We start from the raw sequence: 12,502 nt of genomic DNA on the forward strand, positions 1-12,502 counted from the left end.
ATGTGGATTTTACCTGGAAACCAAACCTTTTATAAGTTATCAATGTGCACAAAATATATGACGTGTGACAGCACAGACAAACAGTCTGAAAACGACAGGTACAGCACAGATAAACTGTGATGCTCAAAAAAACCAAACTACAGAAGCGTTTATCAAGAGAGGACTGAGGAACAGACAAAAGCCAGCAAGAGCTGTAAACATCACACAAAACATTGCAGCCACTCTATTCTATTTTACCAAGAAAGGTTAAAATAATTAAACTCTACAAGGAGTAGAGGGAGACTAAAAAACAAGCTTGAAGTGCACTCAATGAAGACAAGAGCAACCTTCTCCAGGAAATAAGACATCACAGTACACCCAGCTACAACCAAGGGTCAGCAAAGGGCCCCAAACAGAGTGAACACACTAATTTTCAGCTAGTATCCGAAGCAGAAACACAACAGGTTTGGAAGAAGGAGCTCGACACACAAACAGAGCATAACACAGTGATAGAGCAACGCTGATACCGCCTCCGGACCGCGCAGCGATCTGCCACAGCGAGGGTAAACAACAACAAAACTGTAGCGCAGGATGCAACTCACCGTGTGGTACCCACGGGCTATGGGTGGCTTTCCTGTAGGGTACGGATCCACGGTGTCGATGATTGTTTGTCTCTCCCCTTTCTGGTTGATCTTCCGAAAGCGCCGACGGGACTGTCTGTGCGAGGCTTGTCGCTGAAAGTACTCCTCATTTTCATCCATATAGTCCACCTGGAAATGATAGAAAGGGAGGGAGACGGAGATGAGGGGAGTGACAGTCTTCGTCTTCATTCACGCCCCCTCCCGAATCCCCCACCTCCCTTCCTACCGCCCCTCTCATTGCGTAAAAATAGAAGCGTGTGTGGGCTGTACGATACACACCTACGTCAAAAGGGTGCTCACAAAACAAAAGGAGAGACAGAGAGAAAGAAACAGTGGCCTGAGCGAGGAATCTGGATGGAAGGAGTGAGCTAAGAAGTGAAAAGCAATGGGGAGTAAACTGATTGACAGGTAGAGATAAACAGAGATGGAGCCTGGCAGAGTTGGAAATAGAGATGCTCAACTCTCTCCGTCTCTGCTAGACATATTAACCACAATGAAATTACAAGTTCAAAAAAGATAAAAATCCATGTTTCCATTTTTAATGAACTGGGAGGAAGAAAAACATTTTCCATGTGGAAACTGGCACAGTATGCCACTTTAACTAAGCCATCGCTATAGTCAAGCGGTACAATTTTGTGACGCTTTTTTGGTTTTAGACTACTTAAACGGTGCTCTGGTGCCACACGGCTTTGTGCCATGATGGAATGACATATCTGACTTTACATTTTTGGCCCATTCCTTCCCTTCCCTCCCCTCGCTCGCTACTTTCACTGCGGCTTCACATTTCACAGCGCTCAGCCTTTGGGATTACACCACTAAAATCTCTCTCTGCCTTACCAACTGCTGCCATGACAACGGCAACGGAGCTGTGTGCGAGCGAGAGCGTAAGTGTGATTGTGTGTCTAATTGCAAATCTCGGCGTGAACGCGTGTACAGCACAGACACGTGAGCAGCTTTGCTTATGTTTATAACGGCATGCCTGCATATCTCTGTACACTCTTAACATGTAGCAGCGAGGTTCATCTGCGTGCATCACTTCCTCGGCAGCATAAGAGCCCCTGTTCAGTAATTACAGGGCAAGCTAGCAACTGTAGCAGCATAAGAGGCAAAAGGTTACAAAGTGTCTGCAGCGAGCAGAACAGAGGGAGGTATTATTAAGGAGTGTGTGTTTATCTGATAGAAGCTCAGTTATCACAAGCCCCCTCCACCCACCCATCTACACAGCACACTCACAGAGAAGAGGCAATTAGAGTGAATGAACAGTGCTGTGACTACAGCAGTGCAAACCGGTTGTTATTATGTGTGTTATGTTTTTTTATTTTACGGCGATGATAGAATAGGGTGGATATGCGCTGCTAGAAATGGCAGTTGAGGGTGTGTTTCTGTGTTATTATAAGGTGGGGCAAACGGTGCCATGAAGCAACCAATCATTTTAGTGGATGAACATTATGTTATAATTGCCGCAGGCAGGCAAATTAGCTGCACTGCACTGTTCCTTACCCCTCAACACAACACTCAATTTGACTAATATCTTGATAGCATTAACCATGTTTTACATGTGCCCTCTGATTTATTTCTCTAGTTTCAGTTCCTTTTCCCCACGTGTTCCTCTTTCAAAACAAATGAAAAAAAATGTGTTTACTTGATTATTAAAGCAGGTCACAAACTTTCTGTTTCTCTGCATTATGTGGACCAGTCATTTCCAAATTTCGTGAAAGCAAAGCACACTGGTGTTCTTATCTGTTGAAGATAGTCATGCTACCTATTTTTTTTCTTTGCTTTAACATAAGGCCAACTAGCATATAACTGATATCCATGTCCTTATTACACATGCTCTTAAATACGCCCCGCATTGAACCACAGGACAGGCAGCATGCTCAGTTTTTGTATCAATATTTTATTTATCTAGGTAAAAATCTCATTGAGATTTAAATCTCATTTCCAAGAGAGACCTGGCATCAATCCAGTTAAAGACGTAAGACGGGTCTGAGGTTGCATGTGGCTTTTTTTGTTCGTTTGTTTAAAAAAATATTTTACAGCAATGGCAAATCATGGAGCCTTGCAACAGTTTTGAAAATTAGCACCACATGCTAGCCACACGTAATATACTGCATATACAGCTGTCACAGACAGCTGTAGAGAAATGTCAATAAAAGGCACTTAAAACAATCCGATAAAAAATAAATAAATAAACTAAATCAGCGACACTCTGCTGTAGATTTTTGGTGATCGACATGGAGTCCAGGTGTTTCACAGATTGACAGAATTACAAAATCAATGATTACCATAATGTTTCTTTTTGTATCCTATACATTAAGGTGAACTAAAGAAAAACCCCACCTGTTTCTACCCCCTTTGTATTGATATTTGAGTAACTTACATTACATCAGAAATGACAGGTGGACAGATTAGAAAAAAACCAAAGTCTGACCTTAAAGGCAGTAACTAAACAGTGGCGATTTTAATATTTTGTAGGTTTAAAAAACTACAAGCTGGATGTGTGGTTTCAGCTTGTTAAGTATACAAAATTATCATTTGTCAGTTCTCTCTGTTGGTGTGTGTTATTTTTCTCAATTTCTATGTATTTTTATGCATTTCTTACAAAGAAAAAAAGTCATAATTGCTACTTCCAATTTGTGCTTGCTAGGTGGTGTGTTGGTGTGCATGCAAGTAATGCTTTTGACACGAGTGTGCTAAAAGTCTGAGAAATAGAACTCACCACAATCATCTCTGATGGTTCCAGGACGATGCACTCACATCCACGTCGAAGGCTGCCAGCTGATCGCTTCCCAAAACTAGAGAAAGGAGGGAAAAGAGAAATATTAAATCTTTATCTAAAGCCAGCTGAACTCAGTCTTATTCAAGCTGCACATATTTAAGAGTTTTCAGCTGCCTATAAGTCCTAACCTACAGGTAACTCCTTGTGCAGCATTTTAAATATGCAGTATGGAATATCCCTATATAATGTTGGATTGAGCAGCAATGAATGAACACTTCTTTTCAGCCGTGACCCATCAGAAGGGAACCACCCACCTCTGGAAAAGTCCACTCTCGCTACGTCACAATTTGTACAGTATGCTTCCCTCCTAATGAGGGGGAACGGGGGGGGGGGGGGGGGGGGGGGGCGCAGGGGGGGGGGGGGCGGCAGCAGAGACTAAAAGGTCTCGAAGACGACGAGCTGCAGTGGAAACTGAGCATGAAGAGATCCAAGTTGTGGCTTTGGGAAAGAATGCCGCCTTTGTCCAGAATCAGACCTCAATGTAGAGACAAGGGCTCCCTTGTTTGTTATTTTTAAACATCTCTTGGTTCTGAATGTGATCCACATCACTGTGTTTTAAGATAAACTCAAGTGACTCCAAATAAAAAGATTGCACGTTGAGTTTATCTGCCAGGTTTGACCTGTTTTGCAGTGCTGAGCTTTAGGAGATGAGGTTTTGTAGTATGAAATGCATTTCTAGGTAGGTTTGGAAACTAACATTTTTTCCTGAAATGGTAAATGGAGCAAACAGTCCATAGAAAATTCAATCCGAAACAAGTTCTAATTGTCAATTCATTGTTTTATTTTTTAAACAAATCTTACATGTGACTTTTTGTTTTCTTAATGCTTTTACACACTGGACACATAAAAGCCATGAAAATAATCTGTGCTTCAAAAATATTTTTCTGATTCACGCTGTAGCCGTTCACACCGAGCACATAATTACGCTGGACGAACTTACGGCATTTATGTTTTTCCAAACCAAGTGTGATCTTTTCACTAAATTTGGCTATTGAAGCTCAAAATGCACCTCAGCGCTGAATACACAGTGATATAAAATAATACCATCTTCCCCCTGACAAACAGCCAAATGCTGCTCTGAGTTATTCAGTTTCTGAAATTATTATTCTGTCTCCTCAGATGTTCTCATTCTGCCCCACTGACATCCTGAAATATGTGCAAAAAAGCAGTCGCGATACATCTTCAGCTCCTGAATCAAACCATGAAATTCTCCCTGCTGCTGCCTTCTCGTGAGAATTGAATGAACTCAAATTCTCAGTTTCCTTCTTTAGAAACATCAGGAAAAACTCATCAGCGCTCTTTGTCGACCTGACCACAGTGTGTTTTTTTAAGGACAAATGATTTATAAAAACACAAACCCTTTGGTGTGTGCACGTTTATACACGTTACAGGACTAATTCAGATGGAAAAATTGGAATTACAATTTCAGTGGTTTCAATAAGTCAGCTGTTGTAAAAATGTGAAAACCTCTTTAACCCAACACACTGGGCATTTTACACCATTTTAAAACTCTTGCAAATATCTGAGGTCATTTTGCTAATCATAAAGTGTATGAGGACACGCTGCTTATTGCTTCTATAACTGACAGTGATTCATATGCATGTGGTTTCAGACTGTTGATTAAATAATTTAAGCCCACTGTTAGGCTTTGGGAAGTTTTCACAAGTTCTTAACATTTCAATGTCTAAACTATTTCTTGGAAAAAAGAAAAACTCTGGGCAGGTTAATTAATAACAGTGGTAGTCAATGTGACTTGCTCTGTTCGGGCAACCTGCCATCTACTCAAACCTCACTCTGCAACTAGGGCTGCCACAAACGATTATTCTGATAGTCGACTAGTCACCGATTATTTTTGTGATTAGTCGACTAATCAGATCATGCATCCATTGGACGTAAAACGTACAGCTTATTGCACCAGCAGCATCTGCTCTTATAACTTCTGTTTAAGGTACGTGCTAACTAAAAATAAAGACAAGATGATAGTTTGTTAAATTTTAATGAAATTTGCAGATTGTTTCGGTGAAGTTTAATAAACTCCTTGCTATATAACGGGACACCGGAGTATATTCTCGAGCATCTCATGCTTCTGATAATCAGTTGTCTGCTTGACATTTATTCAGCTGTGTAAAAACTATAACTTTAATCTCAGCCAAACCGATTTACTCAGGAACAAATAAAATGCTAAAAAAAAAGCCAAACAATAACATTTTTAAGTTATCTAAGTGACTTATATATCATGTTTAACCTGAGTAGCGAAAGACGGCGGTGGGTTTGAAAACGATTTGCCGGAAGTCCGGTGTGCTCACCGGCTGTAGTGAGTCTTGCCCCCGGCTAGCTATCGAGCTAGAGGGTAACAGACGTCTCCGAAAACGTCGGAGCACTTTTGAAAGTATGTGGTGTCTTGATAAATTGAGCAGATATTTGAGGTTTACGCAGTTACATTCTCGCCTGAAAATATGTTAAACGTTTATTTTGTGACCCAGAAAGAATAATAAGAGTAATATTAAAACTAACTAGCTGCCGCCATTGTTGGAAAATGAGCTGGGCTGCGCTGGGCCGCGCTATGAATTCTGGGACAGAGCTACTTCTTCTTCTTCGGGATTTAACGGCAGCTGGCATCCTTGTACATGCAGTGCTGCCATCTTCTGTTTCAGTCCGTTATTACACTCTTAAATCCTACTACTTATTCCTGCGTCTTTTGTGATCTTACAAAGCTTCAAATGACGCGTCGACTATTAAATCAGTCGTCGACGATTTTGATAGTCGACGTAATCGTGACTAGTCGACTAATCGTGGCAGCCCTATCTGCAACTGACACAAACTGAGTAATTCCAGGTGTTCAAGTTCTCCTCAGCACCCACAGATGAAGTGAGCAGCGGTAGTGGTGTGAGCCTATGGACGTGCCAGCCTGCATCAATCATTCCCGACAGGAGCAGACCTCCAGCGCAGCATGGCCTAAATGCTTTAGAGCTTTGGGCTTGTGGCTTCATGTTGTGGGTGTAGCTTGGTCAAGTCGGGGAATAAACATCAGCCAAGAAAAACCTGGTGATCCTCTACCTGTCAGTTTGGCAGAGAGCGAGTAATGATTTTTGTGATGCTTTTGTTTTCTGCGAGTTGATTTAGCTGGCTTTGCTTTTCCTTTTCTACTTCCTTTTGTTGACTTTTTTCTCTTTTCTTTGTGTTTTTTTCCTCCTGTCAGCTGTTCTGTTGTTTCTCTGCCAGAGCTGCAAATTTTACTTGAGCTATTTGTCGACTTTATAATTCACACCACTCCACAGTAAAGTTTTGCTAAGAAGTACAAACTATAATCAAAGGCAGCATGAGTGACTGGCTGGGCCACACAGGCTTGGTGAGCAAAGGCAGCGAGGGGGTTAATGCTGATTGTCACTGTTTGCTTTGCCTGAGCTTCTGTTTAATGCCTACTAACTCTGCTCGTATCCCTGAAATACACAAGCCTGAATTCCACCGCAGGGCCAAACAGAGCCACTGTAAGGACAGCTTACTCAGTATTTTCGCTCGTGTTCTCGCAAGACAAATGCTGTGATTTTTTTTTTGGAACTTCCTTCCACCAAAGATGATTTGTCAGCTGGGCAGCGGCTTCAGAGAAACGAACAAGTGCTTTTGATCTGGTTTTAGGGACGTTTGTGTTGGTGCCAGCTATGATCCTGTTCAGCCTCCTTCGACTCATGCTGCAGTGGAAAAGAGATAGCGAAAACACCCAATGAGCATCACAAAACACGTTAGGCCACCAGAATACAAACGGGAACGTGACATGTTCAATCATGTTCCTCCGTTGCATTCCTGACTTTAGTAATCCATTCCTCCATTTTGCAGGAGGCGAGGGCCACTGGCAGTGTGCAATATTAAAGAAGGGATTATAGAAGTTGAGTGTGTGGGGGTAGGAGCGTGTTTTCTAACAAAAGTGTCTTGTTTGTGGATTAAAGCCTCCAGTGCCCTATGACTAGTGCTGAGCAAATATTAAGTAGAGGGCCTGCCAAGAGGGTAATGTAAATTAGAAAACAAATAATGCATTCAGAGCAAACACTGATTGTCTTAGCTAATGCTTAGGTGGACTGGGATGTAAGCAACTCTCCAGCAATCAACACTGCCACACAGCACACTCTGCAAAGCCTACCCATGCAAATATTCAATTTTTATTAGCTATAACTAAAGAGGCAGAGGTCTAGGCACACACTACTTGGTATGAATTATTCATCAACGAGGAATTCAGGGTCACAAGTTAACGTGAGGTTGTTTTTTTCTTTCCAGAGAACTACAGTGTGTGTGTGTGTTGGCTGATGAACCTACAAAACCAGATAAAGGAATTAAAAAAGGGAAGGAAAAAAAGATAGGAAAGGTGCCAGATGCTTGAGCAAGTATTCAGAGCACAGCACAAAGAAAAGATGATCACTGGTAAAAGTACCAAAATATTGCTACACTTACTGTGTAAATCTGTAACCTTTTATATACCTTTTTATTTTGCTTGAATTTATTGTTTCTTTAAGAAAAAAAATCAAGTTAAGCTGTGAAAAATACAGGACAAAAAATAAAGACAATGCATTTCTTTTGTTTTTGAACAGCTGAAGATTTTGCTGTTTCCCCCTTTTTTTGTTAATTTGGCAGCTTACAAATTTTGTTTTTAACTTGAAAAAAGTAATTTATTTCAAACCACTCATGTCACTCAAAGTATGCCATTCAAATTAAAAACAAAAAACATATTTAATCAAGTGCCACATTAACAGTACTTTAATCCTCAGGCAAGCTCTGCAAAAATACACTTACTACTCAAATGAAAGAAATCGCTCCCATTTCCTTCCATCCATCTCATGTAACAAAGGTCTGAATCTGTTCACCCAACAGAGGTGAAGCCAACAAATGCCCATTGGATAAGACATCAAGGGGTCTTTAAACCAGCTTCCTAGAACAATGTGTGTGTGCAGTCCAAATGTGTCTCACAGTGAATTCATAGCAAATAAGTGTGAGAATGCATCTATAGCAAATGATGTCCTATTTTGTGACACTTATGATTAATAACACATATTGAAATTCAGTCCTTTACGTTCTCACAAAGCATAAAGCTTCTTAAATAAGCAAGAGATTACCTCCAAAGAGACTTCGAAATAGTTTAGTCATTTATTTTTAATGAAGACAGTGAGTGTGGAGAGCTGAGTGATACTGAAGCCATCCCCGGTCAACCTTCCAGTACAAAAAAATAAACACCCTTGGTGGGTTTTAAAATACCTGAGAGATAAGTTCATGTAAAGTTCAAGTTAAAAATTCATTGCCCAAAAGAAGGAATGATGAAAACCATCACCACCAGCAAATATTGTTATTTCAAAACCACATCAGCCAAGAATTTTACTACAACTGAAGTCTATGTGAAACAAAACAAAACAAAGAAAAATAAATTGATGGTGAAGAGAACATCCCCATTTTTGCTTCTATGCTGTCATTTGACAGGCAGCCAACATCTCAACTTCAAATTAAACCCTGAAGCTCTCAGTCGACTGTCTGACATCTCCCCTGCCTCGGCAGCCTTGCATTCCCCTCCGTTATACAACAAGCCTGGGCGTCTGGAATGTCATTCCACATGCATCACCAGCTTCTCATTCTACCAGCCCGGCAGCCCACCGCCTTAGCCTCGGATCCACTCTGCTGCCTGTGTGAACCAACGCAACCCTTAATCTGTACCCCTGGTCTGAGCTGAAGGGAGTGAGGGATGGGGGGGGGTCTCCTCTCCTCTTTTAAGCTGTTTAACTGAGTAAGTGGTAAGAGGGCACACTGGCTTTTTTTAACCCACCAGACCCTTGAGAAGGACAAAGATTAAACTCCTCAGATATGCGAGACTTCTGACCCAGCACAGAGAAGGAGGGAGTGGGAGGTCAGATGGATCTTTGGCTACAACTGCTAAAGTGAATGAAAACCGCATCCAGGCTTTGAAGCCTTTACCAACATCCTGTCAGAGCCGAGTTTGATGATCCAACCTCACCTTGCAAAGATAAACAGAATTCCTTGGAGTAACAGCGTGGTCCACACCACATGCATATTCCAAACCTTTGCCCCAGCACATCTGAAATAGGCGCTGACAACGCATCCAAGAATGTGTAACTGACTCGTGACTTTTGCTTCCCAAAATACAGCTTCACTGACATTGTAAAAGGCAAAGAGAAAAGGGCACTGGAGACACGAGTGTAGAGAAAGGGCGACTACGCTAGCCGCTTGCAACTTTTACAAACACATTCATCAGTCATCACTGCATCTATCACTCATTTCTAACATGTTCTCACCACAGCTCCATCTTTTTTTTGGTTTCAAAGTTGCCAAAAGTTGTGTCTAACCCCCTCCTCTATATACCCCAAAAGAGCACACACCCCTTTTGCTGGCAGCACACTCCTCACACTGACAAATCCAAAATAACATCAAAGTCATACTTCACATTCCAGACTTGAAGGTTTTACTGCAACCAGCTCCCGGCTTGGAGAAGAGTCAGATTTTTAAATTACAACCAAAAACAAAGGAGTTTCTAGGCAGAACGTCAGTAAGCCGTACGCGCATGTGTTTCTAGGTAAGAGTTCCATGCAGCTGTACTTTGATGACTCACCCCCGACACGCCAATCTGCTCCTAGAGTGACACAGCCACCTGATAAGATGAACCCCTCCTTCTAAAATATCCCTTCTTGTTAGTTCAGAGTAAGCCAAGCAAACATGTTCCAAGTCCCGAGACTTCGCTGTAACTGCGGCATATTGCCCTGTACACAAACCGGCACTGCTGCCGGAGATTTGTGTATGAGAATGGGAGCGTGTGGCTCACAAAGTGTAGATCAGCTTCTGTCCAATGGCCCTGCCCCCTTTCTCTCTCTCTGTCTGTCTGTCTCTCTCTCTCGCTCTGTGTAATGTGGTGAGCTGAATACGGCCGCATTCCAGCGTACGACTCACTTCCTGTTATAAAGCACGGGTGAGTGAGATGCTGGACTGTATGTTCCCATGTGCACGTATAAACAGCGCAAAGTACACTGCTTGTAGAAGTTACTCAATGAAGTAAGTCAACTGAACTCAAATATTCTAATTACAGTGTTTAGATTTATTTTAGACATGAAAAATATAAGACCAACTCACAAGTTGCCTCAATGTCTAGTTGTGTCCTGTGGTTCAAAAGCTTGATTGCTAGCTTCTAAACATTATTTTTAACATTTTTCCTTAGCTTTAAGCTGGAATGATCATTTTACTGTGTTTTCAGATAAGCGGCATCATCGCATTTAAAATTTTAAACACCTAAAAGCTGGCATTTTCAACAAAGAACTGGAAATATGTTCAGTGTCATGCAACTTAAATTTTCCTTACCTCACATATAACCTGCAATAACTCCAGAGCTCATCCCGAGGCAAGACCATGCAATGCTCAGAGAATACACAAAAGACCCAAGAATTACATCTCGAACTACAGCCCTGTGTTAGCATGTTAAAATCCATGACAAACCAAACCAACCAACCCAACCAACCAACCAACCAACCAACCACAACAAAAAAACATGATGGCTTATATGGTATATATGGAAGGGCAGGAGAAATATTTGTCCCTCTTAAAAAAGTAGCACAGCTTAGGTTTGGTCGACTGGATAGATGAGACCAAAGAGTCATAATACAAAGCGCCATGTATGGCAAAAACTAAATGTGGCAGGACAAACAACTCACACCAACTGTTGAGCATGGAGGAGGAGGTCTGATGATATGGTCCTGGTTTACAATCACAGGACCTGAGACTACTATAAAAAAAAAAAGATTTAATCTTATTCAGATGAATTCGGGATTAACCCTGGTTAGGGATGGGAATCAAGAACCAGTTCAGAGTAGTCCAGTTCCTTGGTCAGTCTGCCTATCAATCCCGTTCATCAGTTTATGCACTCTCGCTATGATCAGCTGGATCGGAGGAGGAAAACAGTGGTGCAGTTTACAGCGTGGATATAGACATTACTTCTATTTTACTGCACAAAGATTGGGAGCACGATGGATACTGCTCCAGGACGAAACAACTGCATCATACTGTTAACGCAACTTAGGCTCTTTGCAAGCACCTGCACAGACAGAACACCTTCGGCTCTTTGCAAGCACCGGCACAGACATAACGCTAACGCTAAGCTAGCCAAGAGCCCAGAGTGGTGTTGAATTTGAGTAAATGCTGACCCCAGCCCAGTACCGTGATAAAGTGAGCAGTCATTTGCGGTGAAGCCGCTGCTGAACTTCAACAGGTATCAAACTGATGAGCAGAGTTTCTATCTTTTCATGTTTCTACATTAGAATCATCGTGACGACCACTTTAAAGTCTCTTTGTGCTGGTTTCCATCTTTTATTTGTGTTGTCGGCTTTGTCTTCATACATAAATACTAAGAGATAGATCACATGTGTCTTCATTAGAATAGGGATTTGTGTTGGTGTGTGGGGCTGGAGGTTTATATTCTTAACTGGTAATTATGAGACCGTAACATCAATGTAACTTAACGAGTAGTGTAACAAATGTCTTTCTCCCGGGTGTAATTAAGTAACGTACTGTGTTACTTTTAAGAAAAGTGTTCTCTGTAATATGTGTAATAATGACCCCAACGGTGATCACAACAAAGAGGGGAAATACCTCCAACATGCACAAACATGTGACAACTCAGCATGAAATGAATTTACATGAATGTAACGACTTTCATATGCTGCTTAGAGATGGTGGTGACTCTCAAAGTGGAGCTAATGTGAATCAATAAGGGAATTGAATTGTTAAGTGATATTGATAATGGAATCGGAATTGCTAATTCTTATCAATCCCCATCTCTAACCTTGAGTGTTCTGTAGTATCAATATGCTAGAAATACACACACACACACACACACACACACACACACACACACGGGTACATGTACACATACCTTCACTAGCAAGATAATAACAAACATTCTGGTAGCACAAACAGACTTCATAGCAAGTGATCAATGTTTAACCTGAGGGTTGTTGGGTAAACGTTTACCCAACCCAACTCTTTTTTTTTCTTTTTTTTTTTTTTTTTTTTTTAAATGCAGCTTAGAAATTTGAGGAAAAAGAGGACCCAGGATATGGGGAGATGT

At 41.4% G+C, this 12,502-nt stretch overlaps 1 protein-coding gene across 9 annotated transcripts in view; it reads right to left on the bottom strand.

Annotated features, from left to right (window-relative positions):
• Positions 1-12,502, bottom strand: part of rapgef2b (Rap guanine nucleotide exchange factor 2b) — a 109,911-nt gene that overhangs the window by 48,684 nt on the left and 48,725 nt on the right. For 8 of the 9 annotated variants that reach the window (XM_084954569.1, XM_084954543.1, XM_084954532.1 and 5 more), the window contains exons 5-6: positions 3,340-3,415; positions 582-749 (exon numbers count right to left, since the gene is read on the bottom strand). In XM_084954569.1, coding sequence (XP_084810695.1) covers positions 582-749; positions 3,340-3,415 — 244 coding nt within the window. Of the gene's footprint in view, positions 1-581; positions 750-3,339; positions 3,416-10,000; positions 10,411-12,502 lie in introns of those variants that run through there. The other variant, XM_084954575.1, reaches the window with a different exon arrangement.

This window comes from Perissodus microlepis, chromosome 2 (assembly GCF_051167445.1).
Source record: "Perissodus microlepis isolate ML-2025 ecotype Zambia chromosome 2, ASM5116744v1, whole genome shotgun sequence".
NCBI lineage: Eukaryota > Metazoa > Chordata > Actinopteri > Cichliformes > Cichlidae > Perissodus > Perissodus microlepis.